This window comes from Athene cunicularia, assembly GCF_003259725.1.
Source record: "Athene cunicularia isolate RWA chromosome 1 unlocalized genomic scaffold, athCun1 chr1_part1, whole genome shotgun sequence".
Lineage (NCBI taxonomy): Eukaryota > Metazoa > Chordata > Aves > Strigiformes > Strigidae > Athene > Athene cunicularia.
In genome coordinates this window covers 64,639,984-64,664,592 of record NW_020799091.1, presented here as the reverse complement: position 1 = coordinate 64,664,592, position 24,609 = coordinate 64,639,984, and the positions used below count along the sequence as shown (strand labels likewise).

The 24,609-nt window shown below is 43.1% G+C and overlaps 1 protein-coding gene across 1 annotated transcript in view; it reads left to right on the top strand.

The window, feature by feature from the left end:
* SH3RF3 (SH3 domain containing ring finger 3) overlaps positions 1-24,609 on the top strand; it is a gene marked incomplete at its 5' end in the record, with an annotated part of 91,949 nt that overhangs the window by 42,254 nt on the left and 25,086 nt on the right. Inside the window, 4 exons of the mRNA XM_026845868.1 lie at positions 4,496-4,596; positions 8,712-8,882; positions 12,193-12,443; positions 16,274-16,578. Coding sequence (XP_026701669.1) covers positions 4,496-4,596; positions 8,712-8,882; positions 12,193-12,443; positions 16,274-16,578 — 828 coding nt within the window. The remainder of the gene's footprint in view (positions 1-4,495; positions 4,597-8,711; positions 8,883-12,192; positions 12,444-16,273; positions 16,579-24,609) is intronic.

Sequence of the window (24,609 nt, the reverse complement as noted above, 5' to 3'; positions counted from 1 at the left end):
GGGCAGGCGAGGTGGAGGTGTGGCACTGTGTGTAAGAGAGAGGTTTGTTTGCACAGCCTTTACAGTTAGTGATGATGTGGTGCAGAGCCTCTGGGTAAGGATTAGGGGGATGGAAAACAAAGTAGATGTTGTAGTGGATGTCTGCTACCGATTGTCAGTATGTAAGCACCAGGTAAGTTACTCGATAGGCAATTAGGAGAAATTTCTGGATCTTGTTATGGGAGATTTCAACTTCCCAGACATCAACTGAGAATATCATACTGCTGAGACAAGCAAGTCTTGGAAATTCTTGAAGTTCATAGGAGATAACTTCTTGTCACAGGTACTCAGTGAGCCAAGTAGGAAAGATATCCTCCTAGACTTGTTATTTGTGAACAGAGAAGGACTCGTGAGGGATGTGATAGTAGGTGGCTATCTTGGCCATAGTGACCATGAAATTGTTGAGTTTTAAATTTTCAGTATAAAGAGAAAAAAAGGACAGCAGAGTTGCTACCCTGGACTTCAGAAGAGAAAACTTTAAGCTATTCAGGGAGCCATGTGCTGGTCAGTCTTTAAGAACTTTGAGAACTTTAGTACCTTCTAGAATCACAGGAGCAGGCAATTCCACTGTGCTGTAAGTCAAGCAAGCGGAGCAGAAGCCAGCTTGACTGAACAGGAAATTCGTCATGGAGCTTCAAGAAGAAAAAGAAACTGTATGATCTCTGGAAACAAAGTCAGGCTTCACAGGAAGAGTACAGAGCTATGGTTCATTTATGAACCATACATGAAAGGCCAAAGCTCAATTAGAGTAGAAACTGGCCAGTGTTGTTGATAACAAGAAGATCTTTTTTTAAGATGTTAATAGCAAGAGGAGGTCTAAATAAAACATTGGATCAATACTTATTGAAGATAGTCATCTGACTAATAGGGATAAAGAAAAAGTTAAGGTGTTCAGTGTGGGTTTTGCCTTAGTCTTTAATAATAGTGATAGACCTTGAGCTGCCCGGTTCTCTGAGTTGGAAGACCACAAGTCTGGGAACAGTGATTTGTGGACACTGAAATTGTAAGGGACCAGCTGTATAGCTGAATGTTCACAATTCCATGGGGCCTGATGTGATTCATCCTAGATTACCGAAGGAACTAGTGGATGTTACGGCAAGACCCCTCTCAGTCAGCTACTGAAGGTCTTGGGAGTCTGGGGAGGTCCCTGCTGACTGGAAGCTAACCAATGTTACTTCAATCCACAAAAAGGGTGTGAGGGAAGACCCAAGGAACTACAGATCTGTTAATCTAACCTCAGTTCCTGAAAAAGTTATGAAGATTATACTGGGTACTATTGAAAGGCATTTAAAGAATAATGCAGTCATCAGGAACAGTCAACATGAGTCCTGTTTAACTACAGATATCCTTCTACGATAAGGTCACCCACCTAGTGGATGAAGGGAAGGAGGTGGATATAGTTTTTCTGGATTTTAGTAAGGCTGTTGATACTGTCCCTCACAGCATCCTTCTAGACAAGTTGTCTAACTGTGGGTTGAGTGGGTTTACAGTGTGCTGTGTGAAGAACTGGCTGAAGGGCAGAGCTCAAAGGGTTGCAGCGAATAGGGCTACATCTGTCTGGTGACCAGTCACCAGCAGTGTTCCTCAGGGTTCAATTCTTGAGCCAATCCCATTCAATGTATTTATCAATGATCTGGATGCAGGAGTTGAATGCACCATTAGCAAGTCTGCAGATGATACCAAACTGGGAGGTGCTGTTGACTCTCTTGAGGGACAAGGGGCCCTGCAGAGTGATCTAGATAGATCAGAGCTTTGGGAAGTGATTAATCAGATGAAGTTTAACAAGGTAAAATGTCAGATTCTGCACCTAGGACACAATAATGCTGGGCTCAAGTATAAATTGGGAGAGGAATGACTGCAGAGCAGCCCTGCAGAAAGCAATCTGGGGGTGCTGGTCAGCAGCAGGCTCAATGTGAGTCAGCAGTGTGCCCTGGCCACCAAGAGGGCAGACCACATCCTGGGGTGCATCAACACAGCATAACCAGCCAGTCAAAGAGGTGATTATCCAGCTGTGTTCAGTGCTGGTGTGACCTCACCTGGAGTACTGTGGTGCAGTTCTGGTGTATGAAGATCCCTGAATGCATCCAGAGGGTAACAATACTGGTGAAAGGGCTGGAAGAAATGTCCTAGGAAGAGCGGCTAAGGACTTGTCTAGTTTGGAGAAAAAGAGGTTGATGGGTGACCTCATTGCTCTCTACAGTTTTCTGAGGAGAAGTGGAGAGGGAGGTGCTGAGCTCTTCTGCCTGGGATCCAGTGACAGGAAGCAGGGGAATGGTTCAAAGCTGCACTGGAGGAGGTTCAGACTGGACATCAGGAAACATTTCTTTACCAAGAGGGTGGTCAAAGACTATAACCAGCTTCCTAGACAGGTGGTTGATGCCCCTGTCCATGTCGAAGAGGTATTTGGCCAATGCCCTTAACAACATGCTTTAACTTTTGTTCATCGCTGAATTGGCCAGAGAGTTGAACTAAATGATTGTTGTAGGTCTCTTCAATCTGAAATAGTCTATTCTTTCTCTTCTACATTACTGTAATCTTCTCTTCCTTTACAGTTGCATCCTGAGGCTGTTCACTCAGCTCTGGTTTTTCATGAGGTAAAAACAAAGTAGTTTGTCCTACCAAGCAAGGGTGGAGACTGATCTATTTTCTGTTTTCTTGGAGGCAGTTTCTCTAGCTCAGAGCAGACATACAATGGTGACACAACATGAAGAAGTTTGAACCAGCCGATTTCTCACTTACTTCTTAGATGAGACAGCTGCCAGGTCTCTATGCCCAACATCTTCTGCAATCCCTAACTGCATTAATCAGTTCAAAATAACAAATGAGGGATCATTCTCCATCTATCCCTACATTTTTGAGTGGGTTAGTTTTTTTTTCTGTAAATTGATATTATCTCACTGATGTGACAGGCAGGATTAATAAAGCCTTAGTCACAGAACTGGAAAGAATGCTTACTTTTACACATAGGACTATGAGCTGCCTGGAACCTTCCTTGTTTGAGCAAGCAGCCAGAAAGTGAGGGGAAATAATGAGAAAAAGGAGATGTACTTGTCACTACAACTTCATGATTGAGCATAGATGTCAGTGAGAGAGGAGACAGCTTGCCGCTTGTTGCCAAAAGCTTTGGAATCACAGAGCAGTGTCTTCATATTTTGCTTCATGATTTCCTAATGATACTGTCTTAATATACAGCAAAGCAATATAGCTTAGCAATGCACTATCAAGACATGACACTGTAATAATTATGTGGGTTTCTTTGGAATGAGGTGACCTTGAAATCTATTAATTAAGAAACAGTGTGTGTCTTGGTTTAATTCAGTGTCATTTTTGAGTGCAAAAAAAGTCCCTATGTTTCTGTTCCCAAAATAAATCAATATTTACTGTTTGTTGGATAGCATTTGGAAACAGAAAAGCTGCACTGGAGGTCTGTGAACCGCTCAGAAACTTTGTTGTATGTAACAGGCTCTGTCTGAACCTGCAATCTGTGCTTAAGCTTTGGATCCTACTTTGTAGATCCATTCTGCATATGGATGTGCATGCAGCATTTGATTAGACTTACTAAAAAAGCCTTTTGCTCAAGTAAACCATTACAAGTCCCATCAGCCTAGCTCTGCCCTGTCTTTGCAGCAAAGATCTGTTGCTACAGGCCTTGGCATTACTTCAGGAGAAGTTTCCAGTCAGGATTCATTTTTGACACAGATGAATTAGGACTTTGGTGACACAACTCAAAAGAGTTTTCCCTACATACTTTTGGTGAGCATTAAGCTTTGAAAAATGAACGATTACATTTAGAATTACTTTCAATGTTAATAGCTGGAAAAGATCTGCCCAGTTCTCTGTATGAGAGTGGGGGTTTATTTGCTGTAGTAAAAGTGGAGTGCACTCCTATTTTCTCAATTCAAGTGTACTCTTGGTTTGGGTTGCATTGTCTTTTTCTTGTGTGCCTTTTTCTTAAGGAGAAGAATATTCCTGAAGATAAAAACAATATACAGAAATGAGACTGCATTTTGGAAATTGAATAGTATCTTCTTCTCCATAGATCTATAACCATTAACCAAAAGAGTACAGATTTTAAAAGAAGCTTTTGAGGGGAAAAGGTTACTTTTATTGGAGAAGGTATATTACAGAGATGTACATGTTGAGCTGATTTTACAAAGCAGTCAAGTAGTTTTGCATTCTAAAACTTTTCAGATCTGCATGCAAGGTACAACTAAACTTCTCTGACAGGTACATGGAAATGCTGTTAATAACCTAATATCCCTTGTGTCAGAAATGTATTTTTGGAATGTGTAAGGCTAAAAGATGTATTTTTTAATGCAGTACCATGAAGTTAGAAAGTCTGGGAATCGATAAAAGATGTGATCTTTTTTTTTCCTCTGTGCTTTCACCTCATAGCATTTTAGGAAATGGTGGGCTTCATCTTAATTGTTGTATGTTCTTCTTTGTGTATTTTCAGGATTCCTCTTCAGCTGGAACTGCCACAGTGGCTGTTCCCAGGACAAGTGCAATAACTGGAGATCAGGGAACACCACCGAAGGTCCAGCTCCCCCTCAATATGTAAGCAGCTCATCTCAGTCATTGCATACTCTTTGTTTCCAATTGTGTGCATGTGTGTGTTTGTGTTTGTAATCTGAAAGCCTGAATCTCAGCTCAGGAACATTCTGAGAAGAGAGAGATCACAATTTCATACATGACCCAGCCTCTGCTGAAATTGAAAAATGAGTAGAGAAAGGCAAGACTTCCCCTTTCTCTGTGAGCCCTTTTAGACTCCTGGTATATTTATTACAGCTGTATGAATCACTGTGAAGCAAAAGGAATGCCTCTCAGCTAGAGAAAATCTTCATTTAAAGCTCTTTAAAAGGTGTAGTCCCATGCAATCAAACACCCAATACATTCATCATTAACTAGCAAAAATGACCCAGTTGCATTTTTTCAGTGCTGTAAACAAAGGCAACAAATGAACTTCGTATCATGGGCATATAGGGTCATTAAATAGTGTGTAGAATCACAGAAGGTTGACCAGATACAGAACAAAAAGAGTAGACTTCATTATAATAAATCTCTTCTAGCCTCGTTGGTTTATCTGGTACCTGTCTAGTTAAACTACTGAACCCTTTCCTCTCATCACATGTACCTTGTAAATGCAGTAGAGCTATATGAACACACATATGTACGCAAACCAGTATTTGTTTTATGATATGGCTAAACCAAGGTCTGAATTCACAAATAAAATCCTATAATAACATAGCAAATCTGCTTGAAGGAGAATAGGGGAGTTGGAACAGAACCGAAACAAATTTGTTCTTGGCTACTAAAATGAGATCTTCGTACCTGAGGGGTACAACACATCACTGACTGCCCTACAGAGAGGTCTCATCATCATCCTGTGGTCACCCTGTGCAGCCTGTGTGGCACATAGTGGGGCACAAATTTATTTCAAACATTGCCCAGATTAGGAAGCAGTAACTGGCAGTATTTCCACTAGTTGCTGAATCAGGACATTTTCCAGCTATCTGGCAATGGCCCTGACTCTGTGCCTTAGCAAGCCTCCTCTTCTCCCTCCCATGCTTCTGTTGTCTCCCTCGTGAAGCAACCTCATAATCCAGTCTGTCATTTTGCATTTGTGAGCCAAGTTCCAGTCAAAGAGGAAGTGTTATCTGAAAGTTGTAGCAGAACTGGGAAGGTACAACCCTAGACAGAGCCCTGGGGCTTCTGCATTATAATTGGAGTCACAGGCAGCTTCCCAAGGCCAATAACATGAGCTAACTTCTTGCTTAGGCCTTTTTTTAGAGAACTTTAATAAACATTTTGGCTTCTTCTAGGTCCTGATCCCTAACCCTTAGCCTCACTGTTTCACATATCCCAGAATAACTTGCTATTACATTTTGTGAGATTTCAGATTGTTGTTTTAACACTTTCTTCTTGGTTGTAGAGAGTTTGCTGGTGAAGTTTCACACCTAAAATCTAGAGAACAGTGAAATGTGTCCAAGTCCAGAGGCTTTGACTTAAAGCAAAATCAGCCTCAGCAAACGGGACCACTAGACCTGATTCCCTGCCAGAGGAAAAGCCCGGAAACACTTTCTGGGGCACGAAGCTGCCTGTACTCAAATTGTTAGCAATGGAGGAGAGCAAGCCTCCCGCCAGCTCTCCCATAGCCCCCTCTCTGCCAGCACACAGGGCATATGCATGTCCCCATGGGGTGGCCATGCCAGCCACGGCCAGGCAGCAGACCCAGGCTGGGCCTGTCACTGGCTTTGGAGAAGCCCCTCCCTCTTTGCAGACTAATAGAGGAAACCCCCAGTGACAGGCATCATCAGTGCCACATGTATGTGGTGGGATTGCCGGTCCATGAAGAAAACAGTGATGATCTCTGTTGTCCCAGGGTCACTCTGTGTGGTTAACACATAGAAGCTTTCATCAGTTTAGCCATACAGAGATTGGTTGGTTTTGGCATAGCATCCAGGATGTGTTCTTGTACACATTCTTCTAGTCTCTGTGAGGATTTTGGTACTCTCTCCAGAGGATGTTTAGGCTCATTGTGATATTGGATATTCAGGTTTACTGGAGGCTGAGTTGAAGGAATTTGCAGGGAGGAACAGAAACTAGGAGGAGAGCTGGAGGTATCTGCAAGGGAAAGCAGCCTATGATCCACTTAGGATAATTTTCCTTGCACCTTATTCCAGCATCTCAAACTGTAAATTACATTGTTACATGTAGCCTTTTGGGGAAACAGCTAAGTGAGTCTATCTAAAACGCTCTGTCCTTGACCCCCTGCTTTACCCATAGCTTCTGAATATGAGCCCTGAGTGAACGGCAGCTTGTAAAGGGGTAGTCAAAGCCGCACTTTCTGCTCCCTTAAGTGAGTACAGTCTGGCACTTTCCGTTACATCCTAGCAGAGCACAGTGCTGAAGGATTAGCACTGAAGCATACAACCTTATTTCATGTCAGACTGATGTATTTTAATGTTCTTCAGTTCCTACCTAGCCTCATGTTTTCCATCAGGTGAGCAACTACAGACCTGCTCAGGGCCACCTGATTATATAGGCTAAACAAAGGATGTGCAGGATGGTTTCTTCCATCTGTTGACTAATGAAATACAGTTTCTGATTAGGTCTTTGCACCCCATGCACGTGGTAAACAGACCCAGGCACATCAGCCTAAGCATGCCCCAAGGAGCTGTTACCAAATACTTCATATTCTGCTCATTACTGCTGTTTATTTACTGCCTTCAAAATAAAAATAAGGAAATCTACTGCCACCATAAAGGAGTAGAATCAGGAAAACTAACAGGATTTATTCCTCAATTATATTTCCTGGAGAGCAGAAGTAAAAAGCCATGTATCAGTTTTATTGGCTTCAAGTCTACAATCACAATGGTTATAGTTTTCATTATTTCTCTGGTTCACCGGTATAAGGTGGGCAGCAAGCCTCTTCTCACCCACCCCCAAGCCTAAGAACATTCTGCTGCACTTTGTAGTATGAATGCACTTTCTATAAGTGTTTCCCCATTTGTCCTAATCCCTCTGCACTGCCTGTAAAGCACAAATAAAAAACTCAGGAAGGCACAAACTTGATCAAGAATTACCAGAAATCAATTTCTGCATTTGTAGAAAGGCAACAGCACCAAAAAAAAAAAAAAAAAAGGAAAAAAAAAAAAAAAAAGGTATTTACAAAGAAAGTGTTGTTCTGCATGTGCATTTTTGCTATCTTATCCCAACCTTCCATTATTCACCAAAACACAAGCAATCACTCTTAATTTTCAACAAGTATATCTCTATACAGAGGGATATCTTTAGGGACTTCAAGTTGTAGTCATTTCACAACATCAGACACATCCCTGAAGTAGTAACGGAAGAACAAAAGAGAGATAAAAGGAAGAGTCTAAACAAAGGGAATAAATAAAAGCTGTAATTAAATAAATAAAGAGTTCTACATATTACGTCCTCTATTAAAGATTTATTAGAAAACTTGGATGCAAAACATCCAAAACCAAATGATACCACTTCACTTACTTAAGTGAAAATCCCCTTTCAGAATTTGGCCCTCTGTCACTTCTTCTTTTACCCACATAATGCAAAAATTACCATGCCAGGACAGAATAGTTTGGCTTATTGTTTCTGAAAGTGGTCAGTAAAGACCACTTGCAGCAAGAAAGCTGCAAGAAAAGCTGCCTTAAATGTTTTTGAAGTAGCCTACTAAGGAAGGTTTCTTCTGAAAATCCACAGTAAAGGTGGCTCTCACCCTGAAGCATATGAATAGATACTTCATCCAGATGTTAGGCTTTGCAAAGCCTTCCTACTCAAGTCCTGGTTACTCAGGCTGTCTCTGAAATTGCCTTATCCTTCTGAAACTGCTGCTAAGTCCTTAACTTCAGTGCTGCTTTGCGTCAATGTTTTGCTTTGGTTGTGCCCTGAGTGAGAAGCATGTCCTATGAATTTCTAAATTACCCCCTCCCTTTAATCTGATCAGTTATTCCCTTATTGTTTTAGCATCCAGCTGATCTTGTCTCTGCCATTCCTTGTTTTATGTGCTGTAATGATGTCCCTTTTTAACCAGCCTTTCTGAGCAGTGTTTCTGCCTACTTTCTCCTCTGTGGGGCTGGAGTTGAAGCGGGACAGGTGGTGGTTAATGTCAGCTGTGTGCTTTCCTCTTGTGTGACCTCTCCCCACAGCTACCTAGCCCTGTATGCCTACAAGCCTCAGAAGAACGATGAGCTGGAGCTCCGCAAAGGTGAGATGTACCGGGTCATTGAGAAGTGCCAGGACGGCTGGTTCAAGGGGACATCTCTGAGGAGTGGGATGTCTGGCGTCTTCCCAGGCAACTACGTGACTCCTGTTTCAAGGTGAGGACCAGTGGCCAAGATGGATATGCCTGAGCTGGGGCTGAGAGGGATTCTGCATCTGGAGGATGCTGAAACCAATGTAGCTCTGCTTTTAAATCACATTCTCCTTCTAGAAATTTTCTGGTGGCACTGCAGACTTGGGTAATGAAACTGATGGTTGTAACATTGGAGTTACCCATGTTTTCAGAAGACTCCACTAGTTGTGTTAGATGATAGCATTTACAACCTCTGACTTTACAAAGTCTGATGAGTCCAGGTTTTACTATTGTGAAGAATCCATTGGCTAATGATCTTTTTATTGTTATAAAACTACTGAACATGTAATGGGAATAAACAAAATAAGGAATGCTCATGTCTTGCTTCTCAGTAGCTCCTGTAGATTTTATTTTTCTTAAATCAAAAATCTTGGATTGTGGATCTGGAGTAATGTTTGAACTGTTAAAATTCAGAATTGGTAGGAGAGTTCAGTAAACTGTCTGATTTTAGTGACCTCTGTCTCAGTTGCAGAAGATGAGAAAAGGAAAGAATAGCATGTTTGGGGAGGAATGTCATTTGTCAAAGTTCAGTATTGGACAACACCAAATCAAAGGTTGTTTCTGATCTAGAGGCCACTGAAATAGTGTGCAAGCTGAGGAGAAAGTTCATCAGTGTGTCACACTGTGCCCCACGTGCTCCTTGCAGGTGAAAGTTGTCATGTGTATGCCCATATCTCCTTTACACCAACCCTAGGTTTGCATATCAAACTCACTCCTCATATGCTATCTCTCCTCCCACATGCACACAGTCTCCACCATCTTTCATGCCTCTCCAGAGAAAGACACTTTACAACTCAATGTTGAGCTTGAAGAATTGATTCAGGTTTGTTCCGCCTTCAGTTTATGCCAAGTTTGTAGTATGTGGACTGAGCAAGACCAAAAGTTAAGAGCAGATTAGAAGATGATAACTAAGCCTGCTGACAGTCCTAATATTGCATTTCAGTAAAAAACCCACATTAATTCATGGGTTCTTCCCTATTCATCAACCTAAATGTATTTACCTGATTTTATAGAGACCCTTGGCTGCCTTCACTCTTTGCCTCTTCAGCTCGTAATTAGTAAAGAAGTTTGTGCTGAAGGGTTGGTGATCTGAATCAGCAAGACTTTATTAAATGCAGCATGTCACAGCTAGAACAAGACAGAGAGAAGTGCTAAAGGGCAAAAGTGCTTTTCACAAAACCTGAAAGCAGCTTTATGATTATATTTATGATCCTGTGAGCTAATTAATTTCTTGTGTAAATTACCCTCAGTGAGAGCAGCAAGAAAAACCTGATAGCAACAAAATCTATTTGCTGCACTTTCAACTTACTTTGTTCCCCTTTGACAGCAAAGCAGAGGATTAGATTCATAGATGGTTTTCTGCCACTCCCTACAAAACCCAAGAAAAAGAAGTTGCCTGTGAATTTAATAACACTGAACTAGATATTATAGTCTGCCAAAGCACATGTGTGAGCAGAGCATGGTGGAAAAAGGATAAGACCCTTTAGATGGACAGACAGGCACAAGGCAGCAAAGAAAATTTGCCACATCCAACATCTGTCCAACTCTGTGAGAGTTACAGATAGTTTCTTTACCTGTCGGTGTGCATGTTTGCCTGAACACAGCTCTCAGTGGACTATTAGGTGTACTTTTCTGGCAAACTCAATCTAGTGCAGATGGCCAAGCCAGCTCCAGCTGAACCTTGCTGCTACCCTGCCAGCTCTTCACAGCAGATGACAGACAGTCAAGATTTCCATCTGGTGGGATTCCCAGCTTTTCCCTACCTGGAGGCTGATGGAAAAAAAAAAAAAAAAAAAAAAAAAAAAAATTCATTTAGCAGAATGTAACCCAAGCAAACCTTGTACCATGAGATGAGTCAAGTCAATGACACCACAGTGTTTTTTCCTCCTGTGATTTTAAGGGGAGGGGGGGATTGGACAGAGGGGATGGCTCTCTTTTGCACTTGTGGACCATATCTCCCAGCCTGTGTTTTGGTCTCTTTCCATCTCTTTCATCACTCTTTTGACTCTTCCCCTTTCCATTCTTTTCTTAGGGTTACTTCTGTCTTTCTTGTCCTCTGAATCAGACCAGATTATTCAGCATACTCCTTCTTTCTGGTCTTCTCCTCCCTGTGCTCCCACACAACAGTTTTGAGGCCCCAGATGTTCTCACAATCTCACCCCCCTTAGGCTGGTCCTGTAGCCTTTCTGTTATCCTCTCCTTGCTAACCCCTTGCACTGTCTCATCCCTATTTGCTCCACCATACTTCATTCTGCATCATATCCCCTCTGCTGTCCTTGCCTGGAGGAGGACCTTGGCACATGGAGCAGCCCAGGAGAGGAGAACAGCACAAATCAGTTCCGCTGTTTCATGGCATCTACTGCTGGGGAAGAAAATTACCCAGGAACCTGAGTAAGAAACTCAAAGAGCGAGCTGCTGAGCAGCAACAGAGTTTGTTCATTGGTGTCCTTCTATCATCCCAGTGTCCTCCTGCCCTGGTCAGAGAGTTTCTAGCTCAGTGGTAAGAAGACCAAGACCTGCTGTAGGCTGAACTCATTGTGTAGGAGAAAGAGCCTTGTTCCTTCCCTCTGCGGGAAGGCACTCAGATGAAACACAGTTTCATATGCATACAGTTTAAGTGAGCAGTGAAAAAGGGGTCGATTATTGTTTGGATTTCCTTTTCAGTAAGGTAAGCTGCATTCCCTTCCCTTTTGCATTTCCTTAGCAAATCTAAGCTAGGGCTGGTTACATCGGTAGAGTAAGTGTTCAGCCAAGCAAAGCCCTGCCAAGTCTGCTGCTTTTCAGTCTCCGTCAACAGCCACACACAGATTTGGTGTTATCCATCTTTTTTTCTCCCTGTGGGGCTGTATGCAGGTTTGGTCCTAAGAAAAGATCTCTGAGTCTGTTTTAATTATCACTCCATTAGTGTCTGTAAAAGAGCCTCTGGCACACAAAATGACATTCGGGAGATATCCATTTCTTCTGAATTTAGATTTGTGATTTTACTAGAAACTATTCAGACAGAAATGTAGCTTAAGAAAAATAGTGATGCAAAAAATTAGCTTTTCCATTTTTGCCCTGCACTTTTTCTCATGGGATAAAGGGGTGAAAATGTCCTCCACCATGCTTACAACTGTGTCCCATAAAGATACATATATCTCTATATCTTGGTTTACTTTAATACCTGAGAGGGTATCATGTTGAACCCCCTAAGTAACTGAGGGTGCTTATCAGCATCATGGCTGTGTATTAAGGTCTTTGCAAGCTTGCTTATGCTGTGCCTTGTCTCCATGCAGGGTGCCAGTGGGAGCTGGGCAGCCCAGGAACAGCGGAGCCACGGGAGTTCCAACAACAAAAGGAGCCCCAGGAGTCATCCACCCCATCGGGGCTGGTCACACCAACACCTCCACAGCTGTCAGACCGGTTGTTCCCATCACTGCTCCCCAGACACATCCTCAGCTACAGGCAGCCTCTCCTCAGCTGAATAACTGCTTGAGGTATTCAGCTCAGCAGCCAGCCAGCCAGACCCGCAACGCCATGCAGATGGGTACGTGTGCACGCCCGCCAGTGCCTCTCATCCTGCGTCAGTGGGATTGATGTTGTACCCCTCGAGCTCAAGCCTCTCAAATCTGCCCATCGCCACAGCTTGCTTTCTCGTTTTAGTCACAGCTCAGTCAATGTGGAATAGAGTATGTTTTATTTGCTTGTAATATTTATGGGCTTCTATTGATCTCTGGGAACCACGTTGTGTTTATCAGATTGTTCTGTTGCTACAGCTGAAATAGATTATAGTGTTTACAAATATTTATACAATTTATCTGGGTGAAAGCAAGCACCCTGCATACTGAGGAGATTAACAGTTCTGAATCCGGTTGGCTTGCTGACGGGAAAATACTGCCCTTATCACAGGGCAAGTAATACACAACTCAAAATTAAGAAGCATTTCATTGGGCTTCAGGGATGAAAGGTATTTATTAGGCAGAACAGGACCCAGTGTTAGCGATAAAGAAAAAGATCTGAAAAATACTGCCACCTTTTTGAAATGAGAATAAGAGATTCTCACACCAGGGGGCCTCTGTTCTTTCGAGGTTCCCTTTCTGATGTACAGCACAGTTTTCTAGAGTACAATTTATTCCCTTTTCCCTGGTGTTAAACAGCTCTGATGTTGAATAAAGTAAAAGTAAATCCTGTGGTGGAACTTTATAGCAAAATTTTTAAAATTTTGTTTCTGATATTTTATAGGGATGTGAGCCATTGTATTTACAAAGACAGATCAGTAAGGACTCTGACTGCTGAAAACTGAGGTCTTAGATACAAAACAGAGCAGGCACAAATGAGAAATACACTGGTGTAAGTCATGGATTCATGCTTTTTGAAGCCAGAAGGCACCATTATGACCATCTAATCTCACCTCCTACACAGTCCAGACCAAAGGAAAGAAAATATAATCAAATACATGTGAATCTGAATCTCGAACAATGCAGTCTCCTCAACAAACAGTGGCAGGACTTACGTGGCATCTGTGTCACACTGAGGAATAATGGATTTATCCTCTTTTTGTCTAGTTCAGAAAGTGCTGCTTTCCCCTCAAGTCACACCCTTCCAAAAGCCCCTCTGCTCCTACAGTGCAAAGGCAGAAATGTCCCCTCCTGGGCAAGGCTCTCAGGGAGAGTTTGGGTGCTCCTGGTGCCTCCTGTGCCCATGCCAACAGACAGAGGAGTTCCCCTAAAACTGAGGTGACAGATCATTTTGCCCTATGCAACAGGCATGCCCCACACCTTCCTTCCACAGTGCCGCTGTGCTACACCTCCAGCAGCTTCCCTTATTTAAGATTGCTCCTCCAGGTCACTCTGACATTCTAAAGTGCCAAGGAGTTGGCAGGCAGGGTGATCCAGGGACCACAGAGCTGCTCCAAAACCTTCTAAGTGTGGCATTCTCCAGCCCTTCCAGAAGGTAATGAGATTGTTGTTTTAATTAGATAAAACTTTGCCAGGTTAGATAAAGTAAATTTTTCATGATTATCAATATTTTTCTCCATAATGGATGTCCTCACCAGTATCCTATGGACCAGAGCCCCTCACAAAGTCTCTTTAGTCCTGCAGGACAGAGTAATGCACACTGACTTTTGGAAAAGCTTTCCAAGAGAGGCAAGCTGACACAGTATTCAAATCACATTTCTGTTGGCTTGCAATATACATGAGTAACAAATCAATTTTGCACAAGGCCACTAATGTAGGAATACACCCAAAATGAAATATGAGTGGTATAGAACAAAAATAGCCTTCAGTGAGCATTGCTAATTAATAGCATGTTTGATGCAGCACAGTCCAGATCCAGAGATCCCAGAGCAAAGGCATACATTGTAACAGTAAGCAGATGAAATTACAGAATAGAATGTGAGAGCTGTGCTCAGAGTTGATTTTTCTCAGGCCATTTATTTTACTGTTTCTCGTATTTCCTGTTTCCTTTGTGTCTGGAAACACCGAGTCCTATATGAAAGAAGTAATGTGCCTAATATGATTATCAAATCAGTCTTAGGCATACAGGTACATGCAGTGAAATTCTGTTCTTGTACTTTTCTTCTACATTTAGGAAAGTCACTGCTCCCTACAACCAGTAGTTCAAAACCTTGACCCTGCAAGCTTAGCCACCCTGATAAATTAGTGATTGCTCTCATCACACAGGTTCCAATTGGGAAAATCGGGAGGGAATCACTTCAAGTGGTGACTTTTCTGTCTGTCTCTCTGGAAAGGATTTACACTTTCTAATATATGTTCTTGGTAATCCAGGGAGGGACAAATGGTAACTAATAGTACTAATAGTAACTAATAGTAACTAATAGTAACTAATAGTAAAAGTAGTCAAAGGCATCTGGGCCCATCTTCATGCTACAAGGTAAAATCAAGTTCAAGGCTGGTTAATGACAGTTTGGTTGATTTGCTATGAGCAATATCGATAAAAAGAGATGTTATAGAGTCAAGGAGTTACTGTGAGGAAGAAACATGAAAACTTTGGAGATGCTAATCTGATGATCACTGGCCCATCATGTTTAGTATCCCTTCGGATAATAGGGCATAAGGCTGAGGAATGAAATTCCCTCCTGCCAGGAGTGCTCAGCTGGTCTAGTGAGTATGATTAATGGCATTCCTTATTGTTTCAATCACTGGTAATGGGTGCTGCTGCTAACCATAGAAACAGAAAAGCGTGGTTTGAGCTGTTTTAGCATAGTTGTTTAGTTATAGATTGAGTGAACTCCAGCTGGTCCTGTGTAAAAATGTATCCTTTGGATGAATCTGTAAACCACAGATCAGAGTGGGTCAGAAATTTTCCAGAAAAATGGGTTTTGATCAAAGAGCTGACTTGTTGGACTCAAAGCTTTTTGTCAGGAATGGATGTAGTTCAACCAGACTTCAGCCATGAAGCTGTGCTGGCTCAGCTTGCAAAGGGAATAGACAGCTGCCCAGAACTGTTCTCCGCAGAGGAGAATAACATAGTGATCAGATCCTATGTTTTCACATCCCAGGTGAATGTCCTAACCAAAGTAGAGGCTACTGTAGTGTGGGTGAGTAGGTTACACCTAAGCAATCAACCAACCTGGAAGTCAAATGCAACATCATTATGGAAATGGACCTGGAGCTTTGTCATAATTTTTACAACACAAGGCATGCAACAGGCTTCCAAATCCCTGGAGAGCTGACCTCGGCAGTGGTCACCCTTAAACAGACGAGCACTAATTCCTGGTTTCTAGTGCTTGTAGGCAGGGTTTGCTCAGCAGGGGCTGCAAGACTAAAAGGCACTGCATATTCCCTTAGGGACTTGGCTGGCAGAGATGAGGCTGAGCTCAGAAATCCTCTGGTGGATTTCTGCTTAATTTATCTTGTGCAGCACAGTGATGTGCTGTTGATCGTTTGGTTAGGGCTGAAACTAGAGACCTTCCACTGTAATTGCCAGCTGGAGGTCAGTGTGGATCAGCTGGGCTAACCCTTTAGGTCCCATGTTGTGTTGCCTCAAAACCTATCAGGTTACGAGGGGGTCCTGGAGGTTCGGAAAACAGCTCAGCTGGAAAGAGATAAGATATTTTAAAAACACAGTTAGGCTTCTTTATTTACTTCCAGGCATGGGCAGAGATGGCGAGCTGATCCCAATCACATCACTAGGGAGGACCAGCCATTTTGGTGACTGCAGACAGGCCTTTCACAGACAGGAGGGGGGATTTCTAGGATTCAGGTGAAAGCACTTGCAGGCTGAGATATCCTGGGTTAAGGCTAAGAGCTTAGCTCTCTGTCGGGCCTGGCGCCTTGTGGCAACGATGGTTGCTGACGGACCAGGCCTGGCAGTGCATGGGAGGCTTAACCGTGCTCTGTCCTCCCTCCACAGCTCACCCCCAGGTGCCGGCCCCGGAGCGGCCCACCGCCACGGTCTCGCCCCTGCGGACGCCCAGCTCGCCCTCCCGCCTGCCAGCAGCAGCCATCCGGCCTCACCCTGCCGTCTCCCCACAGCACGGCCACCAGCCGCCCACCCCAGGGGCCCGGCCCCTCATCCCCCTCACCTCTGCCGCTGCCGCCATCACCCCGCCCAACGTCAGCGCAGCCCACCTCAATGGTGAGGCGGGCAGCGGGCCCCTGGGTGGCCCTGTCACCCCTGGCCCTGCCAGCAAGGCTGAGGAGAGAAAGAATGAGAAGGTAAGGGCCACCGCACCCCCACCACGGCCCATGCTCCTGCTACCTCTCCCTCCCGTGGGGCTGCTGAGGAGGGACCCTGCAGCTGCCCAGGAGGCTGAAAGCTGGTCTTCATCGCCTGTCAGCTTGGGCATCCTCATCTCACATTATTTTCATGCTTCATCCTTTCCCCTCCACCACCCCCAATGCTGCTCTTGTGTTACCCACTCGCAGGTGGGAAATGAGGTTGAGCCACTAGTGGGATAAATTTGGGTATTTCTTCCAGTGATCAGCCCCAGATTTGCAAATTTGCAGTGGTGCAGAAAGGTGTTATGGAGAGCTCTTGGTCACGGTAACCAGATGGCCAAGCCAGAAACCCTCTGCCTCTGTACATGGAAGAAGCTGATGGTGGTACCAGCCCCAGGGCAGGTGCTACAGGCACAGTAAAACACGGTGTCACAAGAGGCAAAAGCTGCTTTACTGCTCCAGAAACATCTCAGTTTCTTGCAGAAACTTTAACTGCAGCGGCACAGCCAAACGGCAAGAAGGGAATTAAAATTGGGACATAGGTACCATGCACTATGGTTCAACATCTTAGGAGCCAGCAGTGGGACCAATAGCTGAGTGCCCCTCGCTTGTGCACCTAGTAAGGAAAGCCAGTGTGGGGCTTTAAGCACCCTGCCTTTTAGGCTCTTTGCAAATATTTTGCTTTCACCAAATGTTTACATTGTGTTAGCCGTCCCCATTTATCAGTGCTGAGGGTTATCTCCTTACTGCCTATCAGAGTTCACTGATACAAACTTCTTGCTGGAAGCAAGATCCTTGTTTGTATCTGAATAGGAGAAAGAGATGTGGGGAGCTGCTTTTCCTTTGGACCTGCAAAAATTCCTTTCCATACAGATATATATGGGGTAAACATTTACTTTGTACATGGTAATGCTGAGTTTGCAGGTCTCGTGTGGTCACAGATACCCCTAGTTTCACAAGATGAGGAATACAAGTTTTAAAATCCTTTCCTTAATCCTATCTCCAATTTTCTCTGAGTGCCTTTTGTTGAAAGAAGCATGTAGAACTTCTGCCCTGGATGTGAAATTTAGGTACTTGTTTACAAAGAATGATTTCCAAGTGTGCATCAAGGACTACATGCTCTGTAAGCAGAACAATACCTGCTACTTCTGAAAGCCCAAGGAAACGTATGGTATTTGGCAGAAGGTGGTAGATACCTCAGGGCTTTGTGTACTTACTTATTTAATACTTCCTAAAACATACCATGCTATTCTAGAGGTCCATATATTTTCATTCATGAGGGGACTGCACACGGAAATTTCCTAGGCAAAATGATATTGAGTCCCTTCCTAAGATACTGGTCAACAATTCTCAAGCTGTCACAGCTTTAAGTTACTTAATTTGTATGCAGGGAAGTAAAGTTATGGGTTTTTTGAGCTCCATGCATGAAGGGGGGAAGCATATACTATACTACATCATCGCGCTGAGAATTGCCAAAGACCATTTCAGTACCTGGAAAGTATCAGAGAGAAGTGACAATGAAAATTTTCATCTCTGACTGCATTGGGTGGTGCATAACTGCCCCGTGTTCAATAGTATATTCCTGAATCTTTTCCATGTCATATTTCACTCTCATTTTAGAAAGATCTGAGTTAACGATGCTTCCTTTCCTTTTAGAAGGAGTGACTGATGTTCAGCCAGTTAAGTTGTGTTCCTATCCTTTGCATAAACTCAAATATTTCTTTGAAGCAGTTGAGAACTCGGATAATGCCAGATTAAAAGCTGTATATCTATTCAAAAAGGAATCTGTGAGTCAGAAATGGAGCTATATCTGGAATCACACTTGATATTTCCAAAGTGAAGGCTGGTTAGGTGGGTTTTTTGGTAAAGAGGGAATAGTCATAACACTTAGAAGGAAAATCTGTGGAGAGAGACAATCTCAGTTATCAGTACACCTGATCGGAAAAACAGACAAGTCCAAGGAGTAAAACAAAAGCAGGGACATAACTAGCAAACTGTCAGGTAAGCAAAGATCAGAAGCAATTTATCCGAGTTCAGTTTCATTATATTAATCAGTCAGGTACTTTGAGATGAAAGGAACAGAGGGGATGTTAGTAAGATGAGTGGTAATAAGGTCTTCAGCTTTACTGAACACAGGACAAAAGAAAAGCGCAGGTAATTATCTCCTGAGAAACTGAGATTAGCAAATCGTGTCTGAGGTAAACTGTAATCTGCCATAAAATTAGCATTGTTGTTGGAATCAATAATTTTTGGTGTCCCATCAAATTATCAGTTTTAATCCCAAATTAGTCTTTGCCATTTCTTTTGTAGGATTCCCTTGAGGATAAGGGCTGAACGATCACAGGAGAATGGCTGTTTTGGGAAACATTCTCTTGTTATTAACCGTGCTTTTCTTTCATGCACTGATTGTCCGTGTGAGTTCACTACTATACAGAGGGCACATGGTACATAGGAAGAAGTAGTCTGCATTTGGAGATGGATGTGCTGAGGATCCATTGTTGTAGAAGATGTTTCTTTTGAGGGCTATGGAGATAAACTGCAATTTTTATATTTATCACTCTAATATAGTCAGATATATTGGTCCCTGGGAAATTTTCCTCAAATAATAACTTCAGCAAGGTTGATTTGCTGCTTGAATTCTGGGCTGGGAGATAGTGGGAAAAAGTATTTTAAGATATGATCTCCTACCAATTTATGTTTTATGATTTCCCACTTAGATTCCACTCAAGGATACCGAATGTGACATCAAGGGGCAGCTGATGTAGTGAGTCTATATATGCTATTTGGGTTGCTTGTTCCAAGACAGAATTGTCTTTACCTTGGGAACAGTCTTGTTGTACTGGTGAGGTCATTACTGTTAATGCTTTCCTCTCTGCAAATGTTTATATGCCAATATCACAGGTTCCTGTTGGCATGTAGCAGTCAGGTATAGGCACATCCCAAGATTTCGCTAAAATCAAGGGACTCTGATTCCAGTTTTACTCGTTTCCTTGTGGTTTAAAGGCAAATGGCAGAAATAATCCTAAGGATTATGGTTTTCAGCTCAGCAGGAATGGTTTTCTTGCTCATCTTCTATTAATATAGCAAATAAATCCTTAGGTCTATTTTATGACATCTCTAGTTCTCAACTTCAGCTTGTTTCTTGAAGGTCTTGATCCAGACTTCCAAACCTGCAGGTGAACCTTGGCACCTACTTTCATGTAGGCACCCTAATAATACTGTTTTACTGTGATAGGAGATAAAATGTGGCCTCCACACCAGTCTTAGCTTGTCGGGATGCACATACCCCAGAGGATCCTATCAGCAACTGGGCTTGTGCTCTGCTTCTCAGCTCCTTGACCAGCCTCCTGTCCGCTTAGGGAACTGTTTCAAAGCTGCTCTCCTTTGCCAGCTACTGGTGGTAGCTGATGAAAGACTGAGAAATAGATAGTGCTTAAGTCCACTGTGCAAGAGTGCTCAAAAAAGTGCTCAGGCAGCCAAGCAGGCTTAGAAGTAGAGCACTTGAAAATCAAAGCTGTTTCAGTGCTATATGGACAAGGCACAAAGCAGCAGGAAAGGCGGCTCACGCAGAGGTAGCACAGACACTACAGGAATAACAAGCTGGGGACTGAATAAAGGCAAGGGAGCACAGCAGAAATCAAAGAGGTAATGGTGGGCAGGGCAGCATATGAAGGAGAGGAGCATTAGAAGCTTCTGGGTGATATAGCAGGGGGCACCAGCAAAGGGGTGCCAATGGGAAGGGTAGAGGTGGAGGGTGCTGTGTAAAGCCCATGGAGAGGGTCCCTGAAACAGTAAAGTTGGAATATAAGGGCTGAAATTTATCTAAAGAAGGCAGTTGAAGAGACCAAGGTGTAAAGGAGACTCTTCCTTCTTTTTCTCAAATATTGCCTGCTTGAGGCCATTTTTTCTTCTTTTCCAAGAAAGATGTTTCCTTCCCCAGAAGGAAAATAATCATTCTCCCCCAAAGTCAGTCTATTCCAGGTTAAGAACAGGAGTGTCTCAGGGACAGGAAGGAGGTAAAACAGAGAGCAAATGGGAAACACTCCATTTCCTTTAAGAGTGGGTGGTGGTATCAGGGGTCATTCAAGCTCTTGCTTCATCATTTGCTAAAAATATCTGCATGTGTAACCATATAAAACTCAGAGAATTCAATCCCAGTTCCTGAATCTTCTGAACATCTGAAAGAAAAGGATGGAATCCCAGCTGTGAAATGGAAGCAAAGCCCTGTGTTTTGGGGGCTTTTTTAAATGGGGAGCCTGCTTTTTCAGTCATGATGAGCACTGTCCAAATTCAACTGGTAGATTACAGCTGAGAGCTTGTAATTATGGCATGACTACTGCTTTGACCTTGGTCAATTTTTGCTATAATAGTTTCTGCTGTACATAATCTGGGCTGATGCTTAATACCTCTGATAAAACCACTTGTTTGAATGAATTAATGCATTTCTCATTAAATGTGCTCCTCATTACGTTAATCAAATCAAGCAAATCATGCTGGGTGGTTTGACCACTGTAATTAAACTTTCTTTAAAATCCACTCATTTGGCTTTTGATGAGGATTTTGATTAAACTCTTCCAAAATGTCTGGCCCAGTATCTGCTAGAGAGGAAAATAAGAACTCGCACTAGTGACCAAACCATTAATTCATCACTGAGTTACACCAATTCCTCAGTGTTTCACCTAGCCATATAGAAATATTTGAAAACTGGCAATGTAAAATTAAATGTTTCTTACAAGTGTGCTGAGAGAACAAATCTGTTTGCAGCTTTAAATTTAGTAACTGTGTCCCTGGAATATATAGAGGATCTGGATAAGCAAGTCACAACAAATGGGAAAATATACTGGGCCGCTGTTTACTGATCTTAAGATAACAAGAGGCACATCTTCAGAAAATTACTTTGAACATGCACCAACAGTTTTGCATGTGAAGATTGAATCAGTAAACATCTGTCTGTTCTCACCAGTGTCACTCACTTTCTCAAATATCATCCTTCTGCTCAGGATAGCTGCATTCCTCAAATGATGCAGTATGTTTGGCATGATCCTGGCATAAGGACTACATTACAAAATAAAACAAGCCAAGGCCTGTTTTCTGGCCCTGCAAGTGTCCCTGTAAGACTTGCATCTACACTTCTAAGCTTTCTTCTCAGTCCAAAATAGGGTGACTGCATCCAGACTGCTCATTGAGAACAGTCCTGGTATGTGGTGTGGCCCAAGCCATGCCCATACGTTGTCCTTGGAGAGTGCTAATTGATACTAGCCAAACCCACAATGGCTAATGGATGCGGACCTGGGTTTGATGCTAAACCCTGGCCTTGTTGTTTTATATGCCCGTATAGACATGATCAGAGACTTCCCTCTCCATCACTCCCCCTTCCTGCCAGTGCCTTCCTCTACCTTCCCCTAATTTGCAGCCCAGTGCCTGGTCCCACCAGACAGTGTCCCTCAGTGCAGAGCTGCCACCTGCTCACTTAGTTGCCCACCCTGGCTTTGCATATGGTTGGAGACTAGATCAAAGGCCCTTTGAAAATTTGGCTTTGTAAATTCTCAGAGGCTCTTTGACCTTAGTTCACATTACAGCTCTCTCTTTAAGCTATCAGTTGATGGAACTGAACCTGCCCAAAGGTTCAGAACCTACCTGCGCATGGTAGTGCACCTTCAGTTTTCACTTACTAAGTGTTAGTCTCTGCATTGCAACTTCTCTTATTAATTTGCCTCTGAGTAAAAAAGATTTGTTATCACTTCATATCCACTAAAGAAATTTAATTCCTTATCCATAAAATGGAAGATCCATCTCAGAAGTGAAGTGTTGAGCACTTGCAAAGACTTTGTAGATGCAAAATGACATGACAAAAATAGTGCTCGCCCTGGGATGAGTAAAGGAAGCTAAGGTCAGAGATGATGAAAGTAGATTTTGCACATACAAAGTCAATATGACTGACCCTGAATTTTTGGAAGAGGAATTCAGTCTTCCTAGCAGATATGAAAGAATTTAATATTTTCACTTTGTAATTGGTTCACCTAAGAAAGCCCCCTAAATTGTACGGGTATGAAATGGAGAGATAACAACTAAGTGACTAAATGAAAGCAGCACAAGCCATAAGAATGAACAAATCGCACAGGAGCAGAAAAGCCTGTTTTGAATTCTTAGAATAAGTGTATCAAAATATAGAAAGCATTAAGAAGAAGCAACATTGGAATAGTAATGTAAAGGTTTGCATCAGAAAGATAAATAATAAGTTCTGTGACGCTAATTTGCTTGGGTAGTCTGTAAGACATCAGAGTTGATTATGGAGCCACTAACACCAAAATTTCACAGATCATTTTCAGAGTCAGATTTGACTTCTCAGCTTAACATGGGTTCCAATTTTTTCCTCATTAAGGATGCTTTAATCTGGAATATTTTAGTTCAGTTCTCTCAAGACTTGTGCACAGAATACATACTGTTAATCCATTTCCTCCCAACAAAGGCGAGGGGGCTGTCTTTATCACAAATGAGCCACTGCTTCCCATGCTCCAGAAAGCGAATCTTGGCTCTGTGACCAGCAAGTGATTCACCAGAAACTTGGCCAAGGATTGGAAACCTCTTTTTCTGGTCATGTGAATCCAGGCCACAAAGTTCTGTTTTAGGGCAGAGAACTCGTGCTTAAAATCTCTCCAGCACCTTCTCCTTCATCGTTAGAATTCAATTTGAAAGGACAAAAACCTGGCAACTCACTGATGAATATTTTAAGGCTGGCAAATAACCCAGCCAAAAGCATGAGCCCCAGCTGTCAAAACATAGAAAACTTCAGCTTTACAATAAAACAGATTTCTGTTATTTCTGACTGGCTAGGATTCTTTTGCTTAGATCAAGGGCAATAAGCCATTGATCAAAATTTCTTTTTCTTCTTCACATTTTTGATGTTAGGAAATGCTTTCAAACTCCCCACAGATATTTCAAGTGTTGACTTCGCTGCCAAGCAGTCTCTGAAAGCTATTCCTCTTCTCTTTCCTCTCCCCCCACCTCTGCTTATCTGCCTCATAATGCTGTCACAGGATTTCTCAAGTGTCCGCAGTGGATTTCTCTAACGCGGTTTCGAGTGGTTCTGTGCTGCATTCTGTGGCCATAAGGGGAAGCAGATCCAGGGTAGAGAAGATGGAGAGTGCTTTAGCTTCAAGAGGAAATTCAGTTTATCTACTAACTGGAGACAAAACTGTTTGGATGCCAAGGCACAGCGTTCTTCTGGCACCTGTAGAGACCTAATTTTATAACACAGGGAACCCATGGGATTTTACTAAATCCTAAGTGCTGCTTGGGGAAGAAAGTAGAACTGACAAAGGAAAGAGCATGCAAGGGAACGCTGGAAGCAGAAGGCTGGAGGCGTGTGTGTGTGTGTGCGAGTGCATGTGCGTGTCTGCGTGTGAGCATCCCGGCACTGGCGTTCCCATGGCATTCCCCTGCCTGCAGAAGGAATCACACAGGACCAGATGGCTGGATGGGGCCAGGCTGTGGGAGGGGATGGCAAGCATCTCCTTGGATTAGTCGGGTGAAATGTAAGCACTCTTGTGGTATTGATGGGAGACACTGACACATTCCGGCTGTTGAGGGATCATAGGGGCCAATCCCCACCCCAAGACGCACAACTCTGCAGCTGAGCGTCCCGTCACAGCTTCTGCCTTCTCCCTGCCCTGTGTCTGGAGAATACAGATTGATCCCTCATTCTCTCATAACATCAAACTCCCTATCCTCCACTTTCTGGCTTGGAACAGTAACACACAAACCTGTCATGGGCCTGCCACTACCCACCACTCCCAAGAAGGAAGACATGCAGGATGAAACCATTCCGGCAGAAAAATACAATAAGAAGCTGGATGCCTTGAAAACAACAAAATAACTTGCAGTGTGTCAACAGTTGGTGGCATTTTGGCCTCCCGTGTGTCCAGGACTCATTTGCTTTCTTCGGTGGTTTTCCAACTCTGGATTCACAAGCCAGTAAGTCTTAAATCACCAAGAGGCAACACAGATTATTCACTGACATACAAGTAT